This window comes from Xyrauchen texanus, chromosome 34 (genome assembly GCF_025860055.1).
Source record: "Xyrauchen texanus isolate HMW12.3.18 chromosome 34, RBS_HiC_50CHRs, whole genome shotgun sequence".
Taxonomy (NCBI): Eukaryota; Metazoa; Chordata; class Actinopteri; order Cypriniformes; family Catostomidae; genus Xyrauchen; species Xyrauchen texanus.
The window spans coordinates 9,442,441-9,469,663 of NC_068309.1; the positions used below are offsets into that span (position 1 = coordinate 9,442,441).

Sequence of the window (27,223 nt, forward strand, 5' to 3'; positions counted from 1 at the left end):
ATATAGTAAAAACTCCACAGTTTTACCACCATTTCTGGAATTTTCAGATGGTCCCTTACCACACCCTCCACCATTTTAGCATGTTTTAGCGCAATGTGTGGACGTTTGAGACTGTCCCTTTCCACACCTGCCACAGTATTAGAACATTTTAGCGCAATGTGTGGACGTTTCAGATGGTACCTTATGACACCCGCTACAGTATTAGCACATTTTAGCGCAATGTGTAGACATTTCAGACGGTCCCTTACCGCACCCGCACCAGTATTATACAAATTTTAGGGCAATGTGTAGACATTTCAGACGGTCCCTTACCACACCGCAACAGTTTTAGCATGTTTTAGAGCAATGTGTGGACGTTTGAGACGCTCCCTTACTACACCTGGAACAGTATTAGAACATTTTAGCGCAATGTGTGGACATTTCAGACGGTCCCTTACCACACCCGCCACAGTATTAGAACATTTTAGCGCAATGTGTGGACGTTTCAGACGGTACCTTATGACACCCGCCACAGTATTTGCACATTTTAGCACAATGTGTGGACATTTCAGACGGTCCCTTACCGCACCGGCACCAGTATTATAAAAAATGTTGCACAATGTGTGGACATTTCAGACGGTCCCTTACCACACCCGCAACAGTATTATCACGTTTTAGTGCAATGTGTGGACTTTTCAGACGGTCCCTTACCCACCATAGGCCAATGTTCCAAGTTACTATCTGGAACGATTTCACCGTTACGCCATCAGACCAGCTTAAATACGGGACAAATCACATCCCATATTGATTCAATAATAATTTAATCTTTAAATACGGGACGGGTGGCAACCCTAGGTAGATAATAGTATTTGCAAAAATACCACAATTACTTTAATTACTTTATTCTTACTATAATAAAACTGAGGTAACTTAGTATAAACCAACACTGCCAACAATAAACTGATAAAAGAATGAACGAAACAATGTAGTGACAGATTCTGAATGCTCTTTGCATTATTATTTTACAGTAACAAATTTTGTAGCGATAGTATTTTGGCACAATCTGTGATTAACTTGGTAAAATGTTGTAAGGACATGTACTGTAAGGTAAACTGCAGAATTAATATGATATATGGAGTTTGTTGATACTGGGTTGTTGATATTACTATGACAGTTGCATTAAAACACCAGATGGTGGCAGTAAACAATCGCTTAGTCCAGCCGTGAAGAAATGTGATCCTACTGCACATGCGCATACCAGCATATCAGTTCCCTTCATAAATTAGCCTTTACCATGTAGAGATCCCTGTTATTTTAGGCTGTCTTTCTGTCCAGTTTAGATTTATTTCCAGATTTAAAACAATGTCCGAGCATGAAGCTAGTTTATCGTGTTCTTCGCAGTGTGCGGAAACACAACATAACAAAAATACAGGTGATATCAATCCAGAAACAGTTCAAATCACTAACACCAATAATTCTCAGGTTGATCAAGGTGAGTCTATCAGCTAAAACCACCTACAGCTTCGTATTTGCATCGGATGTGTGTGCTTGAGTCGTTTGCGTTGGATTTATGGGCGCTAATAAAGTTGAGCATGCAAGCAGGCTAAGCTAGGCTAAGTATTAGCACCCATCATTCACCTCAAACGACAACCACAACAATCCCTTTTTTAAAAAGCAAACTTTGTTGTTTTACCATCGTGCAACGGGGAAGAGTATACAGTAATGACACAGAACATTGGTGGGTTTGATAAATCATACTCTACCAGTTTCATCATACTCAGACATTTCGTCCATTAAAACAGCCTATTAAACAGATAAATTGGTCAAATGCTTTTCTTTAACTTATTATTATAATTATTCTCGAGTATAACACTTATTCTGAGCCATTTTGATTTTGTTTAGATGCCGATTATATTGGATAGAGATATATTTTATAAAATATTTAAATAAAATAATAATAATATAATTGAAACAGTCCTAATGCAGTTATGTTGTATGCCATTATAGATTTATTTTTATAATATTTTTTAAGGTGAAATTGTAACTAGGCTATTTTGAAATGACAATAAATTCACTGATTCAGGAACTTTCAACAAGCAGAATGATATTGAAAAAAAAATTGATTTGAATTTATGTGTAGCAAATATATTTGAGAGTGACATGAATGGAGATTCTTTGAGTTTTGAGTCCTGTGCATTGCAGCAGGGTATGCATTCACGGAAAGACAGAAGAAACTGCTTGCACAGTTTGTTTGACAGTGTTCTATTAAAACTGACTTTGTTGATGTTTTTTCCCCACCATCATTTCAACACAAATAACCCTAATACAGCACATATAGCATGTTTATGTGACCTGATCTTTTTTCCTGGGGCTTTAGAATATCTATGATGTCAAAAAGACTGCTTTTTCTAAACCATTAATGTGAGCAGTAATGTTATTAACCATGAAAAATAAATTTGTGTTAGCTGTGTTCAGTTTGTAGGCATGAATTGACAACCCCTGAAAATTTCTAATACAGCCAACGATGTCACACACAACAGCTTCCTATCATGTTTACACACTACTGATTGGTTAGGTTTAGATAAGGGGTTTGGGGAAGGGTATAATATTAATAAGCATGTCCTGAACGTCTCGTCTGCGAAACACATTAGACATCCGGGCATTTGTACATGATGAAATCGTACAAATTCATACGAACAAACGCGCACGACATAGCTCATAACTCGTAAAATATGTACAAATTATCATGAGACTGGGTTGAAATTGTTCATAATAACATTCTTACGTAAATTGTCACTTTTTATTGATTGCAGCAAATAATGCAATAATGAATTTCTGAATAATCTACATACATTCGTTCTGCTGGTTTTTCATTAATGAGGCCCATTTTGCATAAAGTTGGGCAGTAGTTATACTCATGTGTTTAAGAGATAAACTAGTGAAACTGCTAAATGCACAAGATGCAAAAAAATCTATTTTGTATCATAAATACCATGCACTGTAAAAGTCAGATTTGCTTTTGTGGATCAGATCCCATTCGTCCAACTCTCACTAATCATGCTACATAACACTAATTGCATGCTGCTTATTTTAAAGGGTTGAGCAGTTAGTTGTTCTATTTGCCTGTGTTACATGTGACATTTACTTTGATTTTCCTGCAGAGTCTCAGAGAGACAGTGATCTCCTTAAAAGCTTGCTGACAGACAACTTCTGTTATATTTGTGAGGCATCCCTACTTTACGAGTCCCAAAGAGTTTCTCATTATGAGGTTTGTGTACAAACTGTCAGTCTGCTAAAAAAATAAATAATGTAAAGTGTGAAATTAGTGTTGTTGTTGTTTCACTTTATATCTTCATGCAATCAAAATTGCAGTAGTTGTGTTTCAAACACTCTATTTTCATCTGTTAATAGGGTAAAAAGCATGCCCAAAAAGTCAGGCTGTACCTGCAGAACAAGAAAGCTGAAAGTAACAAACAGACCCAGGAATGCGGAGGCTTTGTGGTAAATAATAAATCAAACAAATTTGGAAGAATCTTTACACCGCTTTCGGCACTCTTTTGGGTCAACTTCTCTTTTAAAGGAATATTACAGGTTCAATGCAAGTTAAGGTCAACCGACAGCATTTGTGGCAGAATATTACCACAAAGATTTATTTTGAATTCATTTAATTTTTTCCTTTTCTTTAATAAAAAAAGTAAACATCTGGGTTACAGTGAGGCTCTTACAATGGAAATGAATGGGGCCAATTTTGTAAATGTTAAAATACTCAAAAAATACAAAAAAATTATAGCCACAAAACATACACAATATGCATGTTAACATGATTTTAGTGTGATAAAATCACGTGCTAACCTTTTCTTTGTAAAGTTGAAGCCAAATTTACAACTTTATTGCCATGACGATGTAATGTCAACATATGCTAAAACCCTAAAACGACTGTACAATTATGATTTAAACAACTTAACAGCTCAAATAATACACAAGTTTTAACAAAAGAATTCATGTAAGTGCTTTTCTAAAATTATAAGCATCACATTTCTGCCTTTAAACCCTCCAAAAATCATCACTATTCACTTCCATTATAAGTGTCTCACTGTAACCTTGGTTTTTGCTTTTTGTTTTAAAGAAAATGAGGGACAGTCAAAATATTTTTGGGGGGTAATCAGCATTATGCCACAAATGGTGTCGATTGAGCTTAAGTTGTATTGAACATGGAATATTCCTTTAAGTGTATGTTAATTCTTTAGGTCTTCTGATTTTTAAAAAAAATGCATTCATGTTTTTTACAGAGAGGTCTCTCTGCAGACCCAGACAAGTTCTGTGAGCTGTGTAACATGGTGTTCAGCTCACATACTGTTGCCAAGTCTCACTACGTGGGCAAAGTTCATGCCAAGAACTTGAGAAAAACCAACCCTCCACAAATTATAGGTTAGTAGACTATGGTCTGTCCATTTACAGTATGCTGCTTTATCTTTATCGGCAACACCTCTCTGTATATTAAACATTTGTGTCTGACAGTTTCTACGCCAAATTTAGAATCGGCAACTCCTGTTGTCCAACCAGCAGAGGTTGCTGTGCCGATTCAGATAGTTCAGGAGCAGAAGGAGAGCTCTGGTGTGGGCGATCAGGAGGTTGACTTCAATGATCCCAACAAATACTGTTCGCTGTGCAGTGCTTCGTTCAACAACCCTGTTGTTGCTCAGCAGCACTACAGTGGCCGGAAGCATCAGCGAAACCAGGCCCGACAACAAATGCTGGACCAGATTGGAGATCAGTCAGAGCATGGTATACATTCATATCTATACCATGCTTAGCTACACTGGTTTAAATCAGATTGTTTTAAGAGGTCAAATTGAACCCGTTATTCTGAAATATGTGTTTAGTTTATATAAGGTTCACTACTTATTGAAGATATATTTTGGTTCTTGTGTTATTATTTATTTTATTTATCTCACTTTTTATTTGCACCTTTTGGGTTCTCTTTATCTCTGATGACAGTAAGCTCCCTGACTTGTCCGATTTGCTGTCTGACCCTCAGTTCAGTAGAGATGTACAAGGCACACATGCAGGGAAACAAGCACCAAATGAAGTGAGTGTTGTCACTGTCCGCATAATATTTCAGATATTTAATCTGATGCCTTATTTTATTATTGTTGCTAGAATTTGATTCAGTCTTTGTTTAGATTGGTTTAGTTGGTTCTGGAGATGCATAGAACTAGTTTCTGCTGGGTGGTACAACGGGATGATCATTGAAATGTGTTAACGGGTTGAGATTTATTAGTGTTTATACTGTAAATATTTTTGCACGTCTATCAATGGGCTGGACTGCTTATTTACATGTGAAAGTGGCAAGAAACATGGTGTAATGCAAAAATACAGATTGAGACGTGTCCCAAAAAAGTCAAGATTAGGGGTTACAATTTTACCACATGGTTTTTGATAATGTAAAAAATAAACTTTCTTTCATTGTAGCGTAAAAGATTGATCTTGGGATTTTAAGAATCAATATCGAGATTGTTCAAATGCAGATTGTGATTAATCTGAAAATCTATATATTTACCTGGACCTAATATAACTTTACCCAGATATAAAACATCCTCTAAAATTAGTGATAGAGCAATACACCTGCCAGGCCAATTAATTAGGGTAGTGAATTTTGAGTAAAAAAAAAAGTAAATTACCTGCTAATATTGATATTATACCATCATCAATTGGTCAACCTGCTCTTTAGATAATGGCATTGGCCAATGGAAAACCCATATTGGTCAAGCATTATTTTATCGTCAGCTTTTGAAATTATTTAATATTTAAATTTGTTGAATTTATTTCCATAAAATTGAAATAATTGAAAAAATTACCTCCTATCAGATCTTACATTGCTGTCCTTCTATTCACTCAGAGAGAAAAAGGTAATGGAGCTGTGTAAATCTCAGAAGAAAGTGTACGACTCCTACCAGGATGAGCTGGCTGACTACATCCAGGTGCAGAAGGCACGAGGCCTGGATCCTAAGGCAGGGCTTAGCACTGTGGGACAAGCAAGCAAGGATCTGGACGATACTGTAAATGAAAGTCCACAGACAGAAGAATTGATGCCTCACCCTGCCCCTATTCTGCCTCTTCTTCCTGGTTTCCATCAGCCTCACTGGCCTCCACAATTCCAGTCTCAAGTCAATCATTTTGGCTTTGGTATGAGAGGGCCTGTACCACACTATCAGCCTGGATATATGCCCCTCCCACCACCTCATTTCATACCTGGCCAGTTATATAAAAGAGGGCAGGGCCCTGACTCATGTAGCTCCTCCTCTTACTCAGACTCCTCCTATACCAGCAGCAGTGGTAGTGATAGCAGCAGCAGTAGTTATGACAGCAGAGAGAGGAGGAAAACAATGAGGAAAATGAGGAAGCGAGGGATAAAAAGGAGAGACCAAGAGGACGAGTCTGATATGAACAGGAGAGGAAGAGAGAGAGAGGAAAAGAAAAAGAGCTTGAAAGGGGAGAGAAAAGAAAGTGTAGAGGGCGAAGAGGATAGAGAGACCAGGAAGTGCAAGAAAAGTAGAAAAAGGGAGAGAAGTTTGAGTGAAGACGAAGAGAGCCGAAGTAGAAGACGACAGAGCAAGAGAAGTAAGAGACATGGGGACGGACAGCATGCGAAGAGACAAAAAGAGGCGGAGCTTATAGAAAAAGAACATGTGGAACATGCTGAGGAAAAGACAGAAGCAAAAGATGGCAAACAAAAGCAAAAAAAAGACAAGAAGAAAGGAAAAGAGAAGGTGAACCAAGAGGACAACAGGACAGAGGAAGAAAGACTCTGGGATGAGACTATTCTTGGTATTTTTTAAAGGCTGATGGTTTGAAAGTACTGTTCAAATAAAACTGCACAGGACCTCAGAAGAGAGGTTTGCTAAAATCTATTGGACTCATCTCACTTACGTTTCATACAGTAACTCTTATATGCTACTTCAGACTTTTAAGATGTATCTAGAGCTGCACTTCTCTTTTGGAGAAATCAGTGGGTGAACCTCACGAAACTTATCAAATACAAGACTGAGGTCATGTTTCACCCCAAAATCAAAAGGAAAGAATACATTTTGTGTTTTTAGAACCATTAAGACATTATTTTAATAACAATTAAGCACGTTTTCCCCTTTGTTCTCATTTCCGTAATGAAAAAAAATTTAAGTATTTAAGTAAAATAATTGGAATAATTGTCATTAAAATAATGTCATTAAAATCTATTAGGTCTAATTGTCTCATAATTTCTTAATTTTTATTTCTTTTGATTTGTGAGTACAATGTGACGAGCATGCTTTCAGGAAAGTGAATAGCTTCATACCCTTCACTGTCAGAGAAACAAATGCACAAAAATTGTACCTTTAGGGGTACAACAGCAGGAAAGTGAATAGCTTCATACCCTTCACTGTCAGAGAAACAAATGCACAAAAATTTTACCTTTAGGGGTACAACAGCTTGTCACTGTGGCTGAAACCTAATAGGTACACGCACTGTACTCTTTGCACGTCAGTTAGAATGCATTTGTAAATTATCTGTCCTGTGGATGTTACTTTGAGGGTACTGCCCCAGTGACAAGCTGTTAAGCTGTGACAAGCTGTTAATATATACAAAACATACTACATACAATAAATCCTTTTGCACAAATTCATTTGTCAACATGCTTTATGCTTAGATTAAATAAACCCCTCCCACTGATTATTCCTGCAAAGATTTAAGTATTTATTATAAAGCAGTGGTTTTCATGAATTTGTGGAGCAATTCCACGTGAGGTCTTAAGGGGGCGCACTAACTTCACTGACTGCTATACTTTGTTATAGATGCTTTTGTGTGTGTGTGTGAAACAGTAACCCAACATTCAATGCTGCATATGTGGGAATATTTTTGTTTACAGGTCTAACAGGTGCTTCAGTTAAATGAGGACACTGCCGTGACTGCTGCTCTGTTGACCTCCTTTTTGCTCAGTTATGTACTAACAGTTACCATAATAATGAAAGCATATTTTGTGATTGTGTAGCAAAACTGATGTCTAAAGTATTGATTAAACAATCTTCCACTCTCATGTCATTTATAGGAATAGGTCACCCAAAAATTTAAAAAATATTTTTTCATCCTCAGGTTGGTCCAAACCAGTATGACTTTATTTGTTCTGGAGAGAATAATCTTGATGAACATTTTTTCTCCCATACAACAGTTTTCTAGTGACCAAACTTGACCAAAAGAGCTCAATAAAGGACTCATGGGCTATTTTCTTTGTCTTTTGAAGCCATACGATAACTTTGTGTGAGGAACAGACCAAAATATAAGTCATTATTCACTGATAATCTTCCCCACCAGTGAGCTGTGAGATCTGTTACAAGTCAGTGAGCTCTAGGAATGGATCTTTCTGATTTGTGAACTAGATCAACTGGTTGATTGAACAGAACCAGCTCAGAAGAACGATTAGTTCACCATTTGGACTGATTCAGTTCTCATTCGATCAATGATGCAGTTGCAGCAGTTCATGTTCACTATGAAACTTGGCTGTAAGAATATAGCTGTATGAATGTTCTTTATACAGTGCATTCATAAAGTATTCAGACCCCATCAATCTACACTCCATACCCAATAATGACAAAGCAAAAACCAGATTTCTGATATTTTTGCAAATTTATTAAAAAGAAAAAACTGAAATAGCACATTGATATAAGTATTCAGACCCTTAACTCAGTAATTAGTTGAAGCTCATTTGGCAGCAATTACAGCCTCAAGTCTTTTTGGGTGTGATGTGACAAGATTTGCACACCTAGATTTGGGGATTTTCTGCCATTCTTCTCTGCAGTTTCTCTCAAGCTCTGTCAGTTTGGATTGGGACCGGTGGTGGGCAGCCATTTTCAGGTCTCTCCGGAGATGTTCGTTTGGGTTTATGTCTGGGCTCTGGCTGAGCCACTCAAGGACATTCACAGAGTTGTCCCTAAGCCACTCTTGCATCGTAACAGACAATTCTCTATCTCGTCTGTGTGCTAAGGGTCATTGTCCTGTTGGAAGGTGAACTTTCAGCCCAGTCTAAGGTCCTGAGTGTTCTGGACCAGGTTTTCATTAAGGATATCTCTGTATTTTGCTGCATTCGGCTTTTCTTCATCCCTGACCAGTCCCCCAGTCCCTGCCGCTGAAAAACACCCCCACAGCATGATGCTACTACCACCATGCTTCACCGTTGGGTGGTATTGTGCTTGCAATTTAGGCAAAACAGTTCAATCTTTGTTTTATCAGACCAGAGAATCTTGTTTCTCTCAGTCTGAGAGTCCTTTAGGTGCTTTTTCATGTGTCTTGCACTGAGAAGAAGCTTCCGTCTGGTCACTCTGCCATAAAGCCCAGATTGGTGTAGTGGTTGTCCTTCTGCAAGTTTCTACCATTTGCACACATGATCTCTGGAGCTCATCCAGAGTGACCATCGGGTTCTTGGTCACCTAACTTACCAAGGCCATTCTCCCCCGATTGCTCAGTTTGGCTAAGCGGCCAGCTCCAGAAAGAGTCCTGGTTGTTCCAAACTTCTTCCATTTAAGAATTATGGAGGCCATTGTGCTCTTGGGAACCTTCAATGCACCCACATTTTTTTTGTGACCTTCCCCAGATCTGTGCCTTGACACAATCATGGGATGGTTTTTGCTCAGATATGCATTTTCAGCTATGAGACATTATAGAGACAGGTGTGTGCCTTTCCAAATCATGTCCAATCTATTGAGTTTGCCACAGGTGCTGCAACAAAGGGGTCTGAATACTTTCTGAATGCACTGTAATTCTACTTTTGTGTTCCATGGAAACAAATGACACGAGAGTGAGTAAATAATGACAGAATTCAATTTTTTGGTGTAAGCTTTTCCTTTAATTAACTACACTATGAATCCTTGTCCTGTTTGACCTCCAAAGTCAATTGTATACCTGTCTTCAAGTTCCGAACATAAAACTTGTGTATCTTACCCATGTGCCTTCTAACACAGCATTATACGCTTCAAAACTAAGTAACCACAAAGTTACAAGCCCTCCAAAGATATGAGCTTGTCGACAGTGAGACTAAAACACTGAAGCCCTCTGAGATCTCCTGTTTTCAAAGAATCGTGTGGTTCGGCTCCCTATGTCTCTGTCGTACCCTCGACCTCCGAGGCGTGTGCATCTCCCACATCCTCTTCACGACCCCTCTACGGGCCCACCATGAGCCCCTTCAGCCTTCCTCGTGTGACGAGGGCCAATGAATGAGACCTTAAACACTTCGGTTGAAAACACCCACTCAAGTCCCTCAAGAAAACTTCATTAAAGCAGTTTGCTCACAATGAAGCATGGAAAGCAAGCGCATTCAGTTTAGTTAAATAATTGTGCATGTGTCCTTTCATACAAAAAATGAACACAATGATGATTTGACTTTGCAGTGCAAAACTATTGCTGTGTTTATATGCCTGTGGTTTTGTCAACAGGCTGTTTTGTTCAGTGTTGCTTAGGTAGATATTGTGTTCGGATTAAGATTCCAATCTTTTATAATTATTTATCTGAAAAAAAGAATTGTGTGGATGTGTATGCTGAACCTAAAGATTTTGGAATAAGCTTCTTTCATGTGATGTGTCTTTTAAACCCCTGATAGCAACTGCAATATGGTTCAAAATATAATTTAGCAACAAAATGTATAATGGGTGATGATATGTGTAAAATGAGTTCAAACATGTTTCGAAGTACATGTGTTGAACATGTGTTCAAAATAGGTTAAGCTCAGTCGACATCATTTGTGGCATAATATTGATTACCACAAAAATTATTTTGTCTCTTAATTATTCTGTTAAAGCTTGTGTATTATTTGAGCTGTAAAGTTGTTAAATTGTCGTTTTTGTAGGATTGCAGGGTTTAAACAGTTACGTCGTCATGGCAACAAATTTGTTAAACTGGATACAATGTTACACAGTAAAGGTTAGTTAGCAATTTTATCACACTAAAATCATATTAACACGCATATTGTTTACATCTTGTGGCTTTAATTTTTAAACAGTGAGTATTTTAATGGTTGTAAGAGACTAACTGGAACCCAAATGTCTGCTTTTTTATTTGGAGATATAAGTCAAAATTTATTTTTGTTGTAATCAACATAATGCCACAAATGCTGTTGATTGAACTTAATTTGAATTGAACCCGGAATATTCCTTTAAAATGTTAAGAATTCAAATTGTTTTGTTATTCATTAGTCTTAATTTAAGGCTTAAGTATTATATGGATATTATGAAAAATTAATGAATGGTTATTAGCCTAACAGGAAGCATCACAAATAAGTTTATATTTAATACATAGCATTAAATAATAGTCATAGCATACATGTTAAGAATAGCAAGTTATTTTGCTATCATTAAGAAAAACATGATATTTGTGTTTATCTTAAAATGCTGTGACCTTTCAATGTTAGTGTGTCCAATTATCTTAGATTCGGTGTACAAGTTAGCCTGAACATACAAACACTTTTTTTTCTTAAATATTAAACTTTCTTTAATATTGACTTCTAAAGACATTCTCAAAATGTATATACAGTGTTGTGAAAAAGTATTTGCCCCATCCTAATTTCTTTTGTTTATACTAATTTGTTTCAGATCTTCAAACGAGAAATAACATAAAACAAAGGCAACCTAATTAAACACAAAATACTGTTTTCAAATATATATATAGATATTTCTTTTCTATTGAAGCAAACATGTTATCCAACACCTATAACACCTATATCACCATATTATATGTGAAAAACCAACTGCACCCTTAAACTTAATAGCTGGTTGTGCCACCTTTAGCACTAACAACTGCAACCAAATGCTTCCGATAACTGGAGATCAGCCTTTCACAATGCCAATTCTTTCTTGCAGAGCTGCATTAGTTCAGCCACATTGGAGGGTTTTCGAGCATGAACTGCCCGTTTAAGGTCCTGCCACAGCATCTCAACCGGGTTCATGTCAGGACTTTGACTAAGCCACCTCAAAGCTTTAATTTAGCTTCTCTTGAGCCATTCAGATGTGGACTTACTCTTATGCTTTGGATCATTGTCTTGCTGAATAATCCAGTTGCACTTGAGCTTCAACTCATGGACTGATGACCGGATGTTCTCCTTTAGGATTTTCTGGTAGAGAGCAGAATTCATGTTTCCTTCAATTATTGCAAGTTGTCCTAACCCTGAAGCCGCAAAGCTTCCCCACTCCATCACACTACCACCACCATGCTTGAACGTAGATATGATGTTCTTTTTCTGGAATTCTGTTTTTGATTTACACTAGATGTAACTGGGCCCCTGTCTTCAAAACTGTTCCATTTCTGACCCAGTTAATCAATCCACAGAACATTTTCCCAGAAGTTTTGAGGATCATCAAGGTGTGTCTTGGCAAAATTCAGATAAGCCTTAATGTTCTTCTGGGTTAGCAGTAGTTTTCGCCTCACCACTCTTCCATGGATGGCATTTTTGGCCAGTGTCTTTCTGATAGTGGAGTCATGAACAGTGACCTTTATCGATGCGAGAGAGGCCTGCAGTTCCTTGGATGTTGTCCTTGGATTTTTTGTGACTTCCTGGATGATTCTTTGCTGTGTTCTTGGAGGAATTTTGGAAGGCCGGCCACTTCTGGTAAGATTCACTACTGTGCCAAGGTTTCTCCATTTGGAGATAATGGCTCTCACTTTGGTTCTTTGGAGTCTCAGAGCCTTTGAAATAGATTTGTAACATACCTTTGGCATAGTGTGCTACTGGGTGAGACATTTTAGCCAACTTCATGCTGCTGAAAAAGTTCTAATTAGGTGTTGATTTGGTTGAACAGGGCTGGTAGTAATCAGGCCTGTGTGTGTCTAGTCCAGCTGAACCCCATTATGAAAGCAGTTTCATAGATTTGGGGATTCAGTAACTAAGGGGGAAAATAATTTTTCAAACAGGCCCAGTTGGTATTGGATAACTTTTTTGCTTCAGTAAATAATATCATCATTTAAAAACTTTATTTTTATTTCTTTTTTTTAACTCAGATTGCCTTTGTTTTATGTTATGTCGATTTTTAAAAAAAATATACAAAAACAAAAGAAATCGGGATGGGCGAATACATTTTCACTGCACTATACTTTGTACATCAACATTTTGAGATGAAAACACTGTTTTGAATTGCAGTGTTGTCTGTTACAAATTTTGGACAAAACATAGGACGAAACATTAAAAATGTATAATTTATTTCATAAATGAAAGATTCACCGATGGACAGATTTATTTGTTCAGCTTTGGCGATATGTTGTGGTTTATCTGTGATTAATTTCAAACCTATCTGTTGTTGTTGTTATTTTTTTTATACATTCTACATTTGTGTTAGATTTGACAGTCCCAGCTGTGGCGTTCTGCCAGCAGATGCAGGTGCATTTCAGGTCACACACCTGTGTTTGCGTTAAGGGTCATGCTAGGAGAAGCATTCGGGGTTTGCACAAGCATGTGCACGCTGTTTCAGATTAAATAAAACAATTTTAACATTCAAAGTTTAAGGACTCTAAACATTTAACTTCTCTAGCAGCGTGACTGTTAAGTTGCTTTTAATACAAGAGAGGGAACGACCTAGAATGCAGAACCGTCAAAATGTTGTCTGAAACATTTTGTTAAGTGTCGTTAAATTACATCATAATTTGGCCTTTATTAAAGTTAACTTTTTTTTTAAATGTTAAATTCTCTTGTCCGAATGTGATTCAAATTCCACGTGTCTCCATCACAATGTTCAAATTGATTTAAGTAAATATATCTAAATGGAATTAGTCTAAATAAAATTTTTCCTTTCAGGATATAAGCTAAATGAGTATTTTAGAGATTTTTAAACAGATTAAAGGATTATGTTGCATCATTTGATAGGTCAATAATCAATAATGACCAAATAATGAAAAAACAATATATATATATATAATTATTGTTTTATTTTTTTGTTATCTGTATGTTGTGTGTGTTTCCCATGACTCACTCTCTGATAGGTTCTCAGTAAAGAGTTTATTTGATGTCTTGGCCCCACATACTGCAGACCCTCCTTTCTGTGTGACACATGAACACATGAACAGAAAGGAAAGCACACACACACACACACACAGGGTTCACTGCTCACATTCGGATGCTCAAGGATGACCTTCTCTCGCATGTGCATGTATCTGTTCGTTTGCACTGCAGGTAAGCACTTTGCCTTCAAATATATATCAGAAGAGCCATTAAACTGGATACCGACCGAGTGAATCTTTTATTGTAACCACCAGACCTGGAAATATGCAAAAGTCAAAGTGACTGTCATTTTATCTTTAAATCAAATAGTTCCCTAAATTTCTGTGCCGTTCGTTATAGATTGTACAGTTAAATACTGACTTTTTAAATCCTAAATTATCTGACGTATTGTATTGTAAAGCATTCATGAGATTTCTTACATTTTAAACTACTTGGATTTGATGCATCTGTTTGTATGAAATGCTGGCACATTTCTGATAATGAATTTAAAAGACACTGAAACCTAAGCAGGATACATATCAAAGGTAGAATGGAGGTGTGTTCCGTTAATGCAAACACGACCGACTCTTACTCAGAATTTTTGTGCATCTAAATGTTCCTTTCAAAATGTTTTTATTTGACAATTCAAATGTGTTCCATATTTTTTAATGAGAGGCAGTTTTTGTTACCAGGGCCATCGATAACATTTAAGGGGCCCCGGCTCAAAATGTAGAAAAATTGGGCCCCCCATATATTGGGACATCCTTGTCACAGGGTCCGGTTTTCTTGTTGTGCTTCCTTCAAAATGTTCAAATTCAGTATTCTAGCACTTTGCCAATTCTGATTAAAAAATAAATATATATATATATATATATATATATATATATATATATATATATATATATATATATATATATATATATATATTATCTGCCTCCAGTGATGGTCTCATTTGCGCTGTACAAAGAAGGCCGTAATGCTTGTAGGTGATTTAAAACGTGTAAATAAGTATATATTTGAAATCTTATTCACTAAATACTCACTTCCACGCACACCTCTCTGACTTATTTTTGATTTTGTTATGAAATGGATATTCTGGGTCTGTTGTGTAAATGGAATTGTTTTTCATCCTCATACGTCTGATATGAAATGTTATGCTTTTTCTACTCATGTGAATCTGTGCCCACACAAGCATATCTCAAAGTTTCATGGCGAAAATATGTGCCATTTCCAGCCAGGCACTGATATGACAGAGGGGAAAACAGTTTTGCAAGAGGATATAGACATCAGAACTGCATACCTTGGCTCTGTATCTTTTCAGATTTCCATTCTTACAAATGATTGACAAATTTGATTCTAATTCAACCACTTTGGCTTGTTGTGAAAGTGGATTTTTAACACTTTTTTGGTTACTGTTAACTGTGTACTTACTCTATTTCCTTCTCAAACCTCCATCCTTCTTCGCTGTTTTACTTTTGCTGTTATAGAACATAATGACCTCACACTGTTTTGGTTTATGCTGATGACATTTGATTAGGAACCATCTAGACATGTAAGATTTCATGTAGCTAAAATACGTTCGCAGACCCAAATGTTTATGTAAATATAAAGCAAAATTTTCTAAATAAAATGTTCTCTCTGTTTGTCCCAAAGCGGTTGTGCAGCCCTCCTTCGGAGCTACGCCGACGGTTTTATACCCCAAAATCAATGGCACGGAATCTCTGACCTGCGAGTGCCCGGACCATTCTTGCCAGGTGGCTTTTTGGTACCGATTCCTTGAGAAAAACAACAGTCTTCAATTCCTCATGTTTATCAACAGTGCTGGCAGAGAAGAGCATGGAGAAAACTTTAACAACACCCGTTTCAAAGGTTCTGTGTCATCTGGACAGACGGTGTATCACCTGCGTATCACAGGTCTGCAGGAGGATGAAGCCGGCCTCTATTCCTGTGTGTTTAGAACTAAGAATAAAATGCCAGCTGGATTTTACATTAGGCCTGGAGGTATGAACATTGCTCTTTCTTTCTTTCTTTCTTTCTTTCTTTCTTTCGTAATCACAGCTAATATCGACTAACAGTTCAGACAATATTTTTTTACATTTTACACGAAGCCAGTTTATTTGTATATTTATTCTCCTTTAACAAAAAGTTAAAGCCACAAACATATACACTCATTGAGCACTTTATTAGAAACACCAGTACACCTACTTATTCATGCGATTATCTAATCAGCCAATCATGTTGCAGCAGTTTAATTGATAAAATCATTCAAATACGGGTCAGGAGCTTCAGTTAATGTTCACATCAACCATCAGAATGGTGAACATTTTTATCTCAGTGATTTGGACCGTGGCATGATTGATGGTAACAGACGGGCTGGTTTGAGTATTTCTGTAACTGCGGATCTCCAGGAATTTTCATGCACAACAGTCTCTAGAGTTTATGCAGAATGGTAAACAAAAACAAAAAACATCCATTGAGTGGCAGTTCTGTGGATGGAAATGCCTTATTGATGATTTACGAGCTGACAGAAAGGCTAATTCAGAAAACCTCTCTGTACAATTTTAGTGAGCAGAATATCATCTCAGAATGCAAAATATGTCAAACCTTCTGGCGAATGGGCTACAACAGCAGAAGACCACGTTGGGCAATTTATTAGGACAATACAGTTTCTAATAAAGTCCTTATTGAGTGTACAATCTAGAGGGATACAAACAGTTAAAAGTTCCAGCGTTGTTATACTAAATATCAGCACTTTTGGAATGATGTCCATTCAGATTAGAGGACCAGAAGTAACCTTTGTAATATCAAGATTTTATTCTGAGGAAATTCAAGCAGATCAAAGCTATGAAACTGAGACACTGAATATTGGTTTCCAGAGTAATATTAGTAGTGTAGTCACACTAACATTGACAGGTTTACCAAAACCATCCTTCAAGCACCTTGACTTGGTGTGAAGGTGTAGAGATGTAAAAAAAATAGTAAAAAGGCTTTATCCTCATTCATTGTGTTTTGATCACATTTCAAGATTATGTACATTAACATACAGGACTGATGAAAGTTACAGATAGACGTGCTCAGGGATTCTCATATACTTGGCCTGAGGTACCTGTATATACATATTATGCAATATATATTGTTCCAAAACGGCTTACAGAACATAGAAAATAGTAAACAATTTTCAGCGGTCTGGAATGTTCACGTTGGTTGACTGGGTTATCAACCAAGCTGTTTATTTGTCAACTTGTTGAACATATTGAGTGGAAATTTGTTAGATCTCCCAGAAATACAGTTCCACCATAAAATCAGAGTTTGTATGATATTAATTATAATATTTGATATTACATATAAATGACAAATTATGATATTACATATAAATTATGTAGTTTTGGGTTCATTACTACAGTCGCCTTTAGATTGCTCACTGCGGGCCTATAGAAAAATCATTTATTAAAGCATTATCTACTGTCACGTTACTCAATTAAACCACACAAGTAGGACTTTATTTCAGGCATTAAAGCTTCATTTTATGTTACAGTACGATTTTCAGTAAAGCTGCTTAGAAACTATGTGTGTTGTGAAGAGCGCTTTACAAATAAAAATGACTTGACTTAATTCAGTTTAACTTATGTGTAAACAAAGAAGCTTTGGGACAGGGAGAATTAGAGTTTAAATAAGTTAAATCAAATGATTGAATATCCTCACTTGTTGCTTGAGCGTGTTCTAAGGACCCGTTTGATCTTTGTTTTGCTGCTTACCTAAAACTTTAATGACTTAATGAGACCTTTATATGCAAAATGTGAATTCTTCCCCAGTCTCTTCATTGTTACCTGATGCAGCCTTTATTTATTTCAATTTATTTGTATTTTTACTTATTGTCTGTTCTTGACTTTTCTCTCTTCTTCAGTGAACCCTCCAACGCTTCTGCCACCAACAGTCAAGATTGAGAAAACTGTGAAGACCTGTAGATGTAAAAACTCCATCTACTCTCCTAAAGGTATGTTATAGGGAGGCGGTAGTGCAGTTCTTTGTTATGTGGTTATATAGGTTTTATTTGAGTTTGTTTACATTCTGTATTCTTTGTGCTTAGTTTAGTTGTGTTGTGTTGTTATGCAGGCTGTGAACAATCTGTGCTTTGGCCTGGCATTGGTTCTCTTCTTCTTTTGGCAATTACTCTTGCAGGCACACTTTACTATTTTAGTCGTAAGTACACACACACACTTACAGATCTAACAAGTCAATACAACATGCTGGTTTATTTATCTAAAGTCAAACCTCCGTTCCTATGATGCCAACATCATAGGAACATCCATTGTCATCATTAAACATTGAACAGAAGTCGTGAGAGAGTTTCTTGGACATTGACAAAATCTAGTACAAGAGTACTTCTCAGCTAACAAATGTATGTTTTCAAAACGTTTTCAAAACGTTACATTGTGGCTGAAAATGTGAAAACATAATTTTGTTTGAAATATTATGAACAATGTTGTAATAAGAACATTTTCTCCTAACATTATGAGAACGTTTTTCAAATGCTAAAAATGCCATAATAACGCTGTTCCATTTACGTTATTTTAAGAGCGTTTCTTCCTTCAAATAACAAAAGCAAAAGTTATTATATTCCCTGTTAGGTGGTTTAAAGTTTTGTCTGCTATAAACATCCTTCTACCACATAATTACTGTGTAGTCCAATTATCTTAAATTGGAATTTTCTATAAAAATTCAGACTGGCAAAATGCATATATCTCGTTGATATTTTCATGACATTTTTCTGTCTGTGTTGTGACAACAGGCCTACCCAAGAAGTGCAGACATCGATTCGCCAAGTAAGTTTCACCTGCCGTTGCATACTGATATTTCACTGCTTTTTCTTTTTAAATCAGATAATGTTGTCGTTTTTTCTATGACTACATTCAAATGGCCCTTAAATGATTGTTTGGTCTTTCAAAAATGAAAATGAGCAAAAAAGACAGTATATTAGACACATTCTATATCATATACAGTAAGATACGTGTTTGCATTGGCTATTTTTAAACAGATGGCATTATCACACTCAGTGAAACTTCTATAAACCCTTAAACCATTTGTTAAACTATTCCTCTCAATTTCATGTGCTTGTTCTCAGTATTAAGAGCTTGGATTCATTAATGTCATTAGTATCATTCTCTCCATAGGACAAACCAGTTGCGGTGAAGTAAAAAAAAACAGGCTCTTCAGCTCCAAACAAAAGTAAGTGTACATATATCGGTAAGTCACTGTGTGTACCTTTTCAAAGCCTAAATGCATCAGGATGTGTCTTATGCCAAACATACAAGTACTCAAGTATATTTTTTGCTTGTGCATTTGCAGGTGGTCTTTCACTCTCAAAATCAATATTTTCAATGTTATCCTGCTGACGTCTCTGTAATTTCCACAGCTGGGTTTCACTAAAATCAAATGTATTTGTTTTGCAACAGTGATCTGTGAATGAAGATACAAGTTTATATTTACTCATAGTTCAGTTTTTTGTCAGAAGTTATTCAACCTTGAGTACAATCCATTGGATTCATTGTCTGACTTGACTAAATTAATATAAAGCTGATCCTACCAGCAGAAATACCCCAAAAGTGCATTCACTATAATCCTGTATTTACCCCAAATATCCTGCATTTAACCAGATGTATTTGTCTATAGTTTTATTGAATTTGTAGTTTTATGGTATTATGGTATAGAATATTCCCATATTAACAAATGCTCAGAACCAGCACAGCATGCTGAATTTGTAATTAAATGTACAGTTGTCTCTTTAAAGTATGTCACATTTATTGCATGTCCTAATTTTACTGTATGCCTTAAACTTTGTTTATGCTCAATAAATTATCTTAAACACGACTCAGTTCCCCATGATCCAAGCATTGTTTTTTCTGTTATTCAGTGTTTATTTGTAAATCATTGTGGCTTATTGATGTCTGATGACACATGTTTGTGTTATATAGGAGTTTCACGGTGTCCCCCTGTGTTACATATCTGAGGGTATGTTGGTTTATGTGTTTGGTTGTTGACAAGTTTCCCTTCCTGAGGGTGTATGTTACCTTTATGAAATTATAGATGGATACTGCCCAGAATCTGATCACATTAATTGCAACTGACACACAAAAACAGTTTCTAAGGCTATAAGCTTTAGATTCACTCTGACTACAGTGGCCATATTTGGGCATCTTTATACATGTAACAGCATCAGATAATTAAAAATGTCAAACCAAGTGGCATTTATTTTGTAGAAAGATTGCACACGCACACTTTTGAAGCAAAACATTCTTTTAAAGGTATGTTTGTTAGGTTTCATATTATGATATTGTACATTGTTCAGAATGAAGACACTCTGTTTGGCAGTCATTATAGTGGAACATGTCTGTAGTTAAAGAAATGAAGTTGAACAACATCTAGTGTAAACTTTAGAGGAACTGACTTCATATATCCACTAAAAATCAACTTGGGACCATTTGTTTAAAAGTAATAAATTAAGATAGTAGTGTATTTATAACTGTATATATATATATATATATATATATATATATATATATATATATATATATATATATATATATATATATATATATATAAGCTTCCAAAAGTTTGCAATAATGTAAACATTTTGCTCTTATGGAAAGAAATTGGTACTTTTATTCACCAAAGTGGCATTCAACTGATCTCGAAGTATAGTCAGGACATTAATAACATGAAACATTATTATTACAATATGAATTTTTTTTTTCAGAACTTCTGAAACTACTTCAAAGATTTCTTGTAAATAAATCCTCCACCTGCAGCAATGACAGCTTTGCAGATCCTTGGCATTCTAGCTGTCAGTTTGTCCAGATACTCCGTGAAATTTCACCCCACACTTCCTGTAGTACTTGCCATAGATGTGACTGTCTTGTCGGGCACTTCTCACTCACCTTACAGTCTATCTGATCCCACAAAAGCTCAATGGGGTTAAGATCCATAACACTCTTTTCCAATTATCTGTTATCCAATGTCTGTTTCTTTGCCCACTCTAAACTTTTCTTTTTGTTTTTCTGTTTCAAAAGTGTCTTTTTCTTTGCAATTCTTCCCATAAGGCCTGCACCCCTGAGTCTTCACTTTACTGTTGTACATGAAACTGGTGTTGAGCGGGTAGAATTCAATGAAGCTGTCAGCTGAGGTCATGTGAGGCGTCTATTTCTCAAACTAGAGACTCTGATGTACTTATCCTCTTGTTTAGTTGTACATCTGGCCTTCCACATCTCTTTCTGTCCTTGTTAGAGACAGTTGTCCTTTGACTTTGAAGAATGTAGTGTTCGCCTTTGTCTGAACTCTTCAGTTCTTTGGCAATTTCAAGCATTGTACAGCCTTCATTCCTCAAAACAATGATTTATTGACGAGTTTCTGGAGAAAGCTGTTTCTTTTTTTGCCATTTTTGACCTAATATTGACCTTAAGACATGCCAGTCTATTGCATACTGTGACAACTCAAAAACAAACACGAAGACAATGTTAAGCTTCATTTAACGAACCAAATAGCTGTACATTATTCCAAACTTTTGGCCACCAGTGTGTATATATATATATATATGTATATGTTTGTGTGTGTGTGTATGTATGTATGTATATTCTGTGAAAGAAAAGGCTTGCATCATTTGTTTACATTAACCAGTTTTTTAAACATGGCTTATATTTTCCAGATACTTTTTGATGCCATAGTATGCAACCTACTTCTCATTGAGTTAACTAATCTTATCCAACCTAACAACATTTGATTGCTTGACACTACAACTAACTTAAGTGTCTATTTGAGAAACTGTGATGCCATTGAATTTGATATGCAGCTGTTCTTCCTGATACTTTGAGGCAAATGAACAAACCCCTTCCTGTGTACAAAGAGAGAATGTTATCTCCCTCGCATCGCTCGTTCAGCTTTGAGCTCCTCATCGCGACACTGAAACAAAACGACCGCAGAGAGACCACAGACCTTGCCACAAGCGTCACAAGCACACAGACACTTAACAGAAAACCTCCATTATGTTCAGTTCTACAGCCGTTTAATTACAGGAATTTTTTGCATCAGTTTTATTCTTTATGAATTCAATGAAATATCGCAGTTTTTCATGCAGAGTGGTAATGGAATCAATAGTCAGAAAAAATGTATTTGTTTATATTTATTTTATGTTTAAAAAAAAAAACAGGAAAATGTTAACTTGTTAATGTTAAACCATGTGTGTTTTACCTTACTCAGTAGATTATACTCAACTACAAACATCTGTTAACTTTATTTAGTTCCATAACAAATAAGATGCTAAATTTGGAAAACAAACAAACAAAAAAACATATATGTCATAATAATACATTTCTACATTTTCTTGAATGTACAATTCTTCTAATGCAGTACAGAGGAAAAAAAAGATAAGAAAATACAATATGCATAATATATATATTATATTTCAACAAAATTATTTATGAAGCAGTACAAATTACATTATTTCTGAAAAAAGATATGAATGAAGACCAACTTTTTTTTTTCTTTTACAACACACTTATATTCCAGGAAAAGATCAACAGTTCTTGTGCTGTGTCTTTTTAACTTTGTATACAATTGTTGTCTTTGCCATTAGGCAGTCATAAGAGCCATACAATACAGCCATTTGTCTTCAAAGCTTGATTAAAAATCTTGACCATTCAGATTCAAAAACATAAGGAGTTAATCCAAATACAAAGTGCATATAAGCGCACAATACTTTTTCAGTTTAAAGTGTGATCACTGACATCAAAACTAGTATAAGTATTGCCATACAAATACTATACAACTATGCTATATTAATATTATATTACATAATAACTAAACAATAAATAATATATATATTATATATATATACACACACGCCCACACACATATTTAAATAAATATATTCTCTCTCTTTAAGATAATATGAACATATACATTATCGAATTGGAATCAACCTGCAAATACCTGCACTTGTATTTCTATTTATTTGGTTATTTATTTATTTATCACATAATTATTATTCATTTATTTGCTGAATAATGTATGGGTGGGGAAAGAATATGAATACCACACACACACACACACACACAAAAAGATAAAAATAGTAATAAATAATTGTGTCTATTGAAAAGAATGTAAATAAAATGTCAAATGTAATGACAAATGTAAAGGTAAATTACAATATAATTTCAAATAGTAATCTGACTGATCTTTAGTGTAAAGAATACAGATATAGGCTACATGCATGTTTTTGTTTAAGTCTGCACTGCAAATGTAGGCAATCATGTTAAACATAATATTGTCTGTGTAACTTCGGAACTGCACTTGGGAAGTGCTATAATAGTATTGTAAAACACACAACATCACAAAACAGTATTTAGCATATAGAAGGTCATCACTAGTAGACATTGAATAGGAGGACTTACAACAACAAAAATGCATCTTGTCACGCTTACGTGTCTGTGAGAGTGTATGTAGACTGCATGGTTTGCAGAAAATATATTGGCTAATAAATACATTTTTACAACAAATTTTTCTCTTTGGTGTCCCGGAGAGCCCAGGGCCCTTTTAATGTTAAGAAATAAACATACATAACATTGAAGTAGATTGATGCTTCATGACTTTTTCTATGATAACTCATTATAAACAAATATTCCTCAATCACAGAATACAAATGTCTTCCATGAAAAGTGTTTAATTATGTTTCGAAATGTAACATTACTTCTGTTTAAGGTCTCAGGGACCCCTGATATAATACAAGAATAAATGCATTGAATTTTCACATTATAAAGTTTTCTGACTGTTACAGTCTGCAGAAGTAGGATTTGAAATTGTTTAGTTTATTTTTCTACAATGTGTTTTTGCTGGTGCCAAACTATATTGATAGCAATCAGTTTTCTGAAAAGTCTATGCTTACTTTGTGATACAAGAGAGGGTTGCAGCTTCAGTAATATCTCCCTACTTCATTAGGGTTTTGATTAGGTCAAAATAACATAACACAATCAATTCTATGGTAAATAGGGATAAATATTTACACTTACAGTATGGGGGTCTCTGGTACCCCAAAAACAACATAAAGCAATCTCAACTGAACGTGAGACATAAAAAAAATATTTATAATAAAAACAACATACTAAAGAACCAACACTAGTACTCACATGAGGTTGTGCTCTGTTTACACAGAGTAACTAATCCCTCCCTCTGGGCTTCAGTATCAAGGATGCAGTTTTCACCTGCCAATGCACCTGAACTGAAGAATAGCAACAGCAATGAATAGCTGCCATTACTGCAGAGACTGAAAGTGTTTTATTACTGATCACTCTCTCTACAGACCTCTCTTTAGTGGGCTGCTGTCTTCTTACTCACCTCATGTAATATTCCTCTGCTGTGGTGTTTGTGAGGATGAGTTGGCCCTCGTCCTCCAAGGAATCCCCAGGTAACCCCATCCCCCTCATCTACACCTTTATTTCTAGACCCGTCACTAGAGGTTCTTTTGGTGAGTCAGACAGGGATCCCCAAGTAAGAAATCAGTGGATGATGAGAAATTACCCAGACTGAGACAATGACTCAAAACAACATAAGGGGCCATGGAAACTGAGGGTGGACCGCCTGTCATTAACTGTCTCTCTGTTTGACTGGGGCTCTTCCTGAACATTAACCTGTAAGATATGAAAAACAGAAAAACAGAATACCCCCTGTTTTTGAACAGGGGAATGCTGTGCATCTACAGTAATAGACATCAGCAAAGGGCACCATAGATAAATTGATAAAGGGATAGTTCACCCAAAAATGAAAACTCTCTCATCACTTACTCTCTCGCATGCCATCCCAGATGTGTATGACTTTCTTTCTTCCACTGAACCCAAACAACGTTTTTTAGAATGATATGCCAGCTCTATAGGTCTATACAATGCAAACTCCAAAAAGCACATGAAGACATCATAAAATCATTCCACATGACTCAAGTGGTTTAATCCATGTTTTCTGAAGCGATCCAATAATTTTTGGTTGAGAACAGATAAAAATATAGTCTCATTGGCAATGATGTTTTCAAGTTTGATTACACTTAATGTGTTAGAGACTGCAATGGTAAGATGTACAGTGAAAAATTACTTACATTTTGGTCTGTTCTCACCCAAAACTGATTAGATCGCTTCAGAAGACATGGATTAAACCACTGGAGTCCTATTAATTATTTTATGCTGCCTTTATGTGACTTTAGGAGTTCTGAAAAGTCTGATCACCATTCACTTGCATTATAAGGACCTACAAAGATTAGATATTCTTAAAAATCAAATACAAATCTTTATTTGTGTACAGTAGATCTGTGATGGCATGAGGGTGAGTAAATGATGAGAGAATGTATTTATTTATGGGTGTACTATTGTTTTAACAAATTGTTTTAACATTATAAGACAGTCTGGGGCTAGTTGTCACATGGAGAAGTTGTTATAAGAGCTACATTTATTATAAACTATTAGTTCTGAGGAAAATGTTCTATTACATAAATTCTTGTTTTCTCTAGCAGTAGTGACGTATGTTAGTTTCAAACATCTCACTTAAAACTGTCTTAGTTTTTGAGAATGATGTCCTCTAAATCTGCCCTCTCAAATTATCATATCATCAGTATTTTGCAGCAATAGCTGATGGATAAACAAGGGAATACGAAAATACCACAATTTGAAATATTAAGGCAAGAATCAACTACATAATGAAGGTAAATTTAAACCTTTATTTTTGTCTTAGGACAAGGGTATATATATATATATATATATATATATATATATATATATATATATATATATATATATATATATATATATATGTGTGTGTGTGTGTGTGTGTGTGTGTGTGTGTGTGTGTAAGGTTAGGGCAAGTTGTCATTGGTATCAGGTCAAGATGTCACATGTTTTACATATAGCAATACAAAAATAATTAATTGGCCTAAACACTGGTCTTATAACCATGCACCAATAGCATACAATACATTTTATATACAGATATGCTGTGGAAGATGTCTAAGTACTTATTATTTTTTGAAAAAGGGTATTCTTCTCATATCATTTTCAAAAAACAGCAGGCTCCCATTGTGACAACTTACCCCATCAAGTGTGGACCCGTGACTCCTCTATTGGGGCATGATGTCACAAAAGATGATTGTGTTCATGAACTGTATACTATCTTTTTTCCTGAGCAATAACAGTGGAAATGTTTTTTGTTTGTTTTTCGTTTTGGTTTCACTTAAAGGTAATATACCGAAAATTTTGTTTTGTTTTGTTTTTTTGTTAATGTCGCAAACTTACGTTTCCACTATCCAGGCAACAACATATGACCTATAATGTTACGTTAATTTCCAACAGGCGAAGTGAACAAAATCCTCTAAATGACGTAACCGCATTGCGACATAAAGAAGAAAGGGGGCGACATTGTTGATGCTGAAGCGTGTGGGCAGCATCCTTCTTCTCACCCTGAGCATTATTTAGAGGATCTCAGTACGCCTACAACGCAAATGTGGTCTGAAAATTTTGTACAAACCGATGAACATCTTTCCACTCCTCTTGGGAAACATCGATTCGTGAAGGTGATAATGCCCCCATGTAAGCTTTCCTCACCAATAGAGGAAACTAGTCTTTGATAACAATAAGCAAGAGATATTATTAGTAGGCTATATGGGCAATTATGAAAAATGCCTCACAGCTTGAGTTGACCTGACTTCATATATCCACTAAAAATTATATTTGGACCAGCAGGCTAAAAGTAATTTTCTATATTAAAAAAGTTATTATTTCTGAGAAAAGATCTAGTGTGATTTGTTTGTAGATGCCACATGGTTCAGTATTAAAATCTATTGCAATGAAACTCATAATTTATGGGACACTATAGGCTGTTACTGAGCAAAGTACATCTAATTATAGGGCTGGATACAAATTTGAGGTTAGAGTGAGACACTTTCAATGCAAGTGAAAGGATGGGGCCAATTTTTGGATGGTTTAAATGCAGAAACACACATATTGTTTACATCTTGTGGCTATAGGCCTACTTCTGAAATGTAATATTTACAGACTGGCCCAATTCACTTTCATGTTATAGAAATGGTTCACCCAAAAACGGAAATCATCATTTACTCACCTCATGCATCCCAGATGTTTTTGACTTTCTTCTGCTGAACACAAAGGAATATGTTTAGAAGAATATTTCAGCTCTGTAGGTACAATGCAAGTGAATGGGTACCAACATTTT

At 35.7% G+C, this 27,223-nt stretch overlaps 2 protein-coding genes across 2 annotated transcripts; both read left to right on the forward strand.

Annotated features, from left to right (window-relative positions):
• The first annotated feature begins 1,267 nt into the window (after positions 1 to 1,267).
• Positions 1,268 to 7,845, forward strand: zmat1 (zinc finger matrin-type 1). Its single transcript, XM_052104667.1, has 7 exons — positions 1,268 to 1,471; positions 3,141 to 3,247; positions 3,391 to 3,480; positions 4,269 to 4,407; positions 4,498 to 4,764; positions 4,978 to 5,068; positions 5,879 to 7,845. Exons 1-7 carry the CDS (start codon positions 1,342 to 1,344, stop codon positions 6,816 to 6,818), a joined length of 1,764 nt encoding a protein of 587 aa, XP_051960627.1. The 5' UTR covers positions 1,268 to 1,341; the 3' UTR covers positions 6,819 to 7,845.
• A 6,188-nt stretch (positions 7,846 to 14,033) lies between these two features.
• Positions 14,034 to 19,827, forward strand: cd8b (cd8 beta). The gene is made up of 7 exons (XM_052104711.1): positions 14,034 to 14,158; positions 15,620 to 15,967; positions 17,871 to 17,960; positions 18,080 to 18,166; positions 18,756 to 18,789; positions 19,138 to 19,192; positions 19,313 to 19,827. Exons 1-6 carry the CDS (start codon positions 14,113 to 14,115, stop codon positions 19,154 to 19,156), a joined length of 624 nt encoding a protein of 207 aa, XP_051960671.1. The 5' UTR covers positions 14,034 to 14,112; the 3' UTR covers positions 19,157 to 19,192; positions 19,313 to 19,827.
• Positions 19,828 to 27,223: the final 7,396 nt, after the last annotated feature.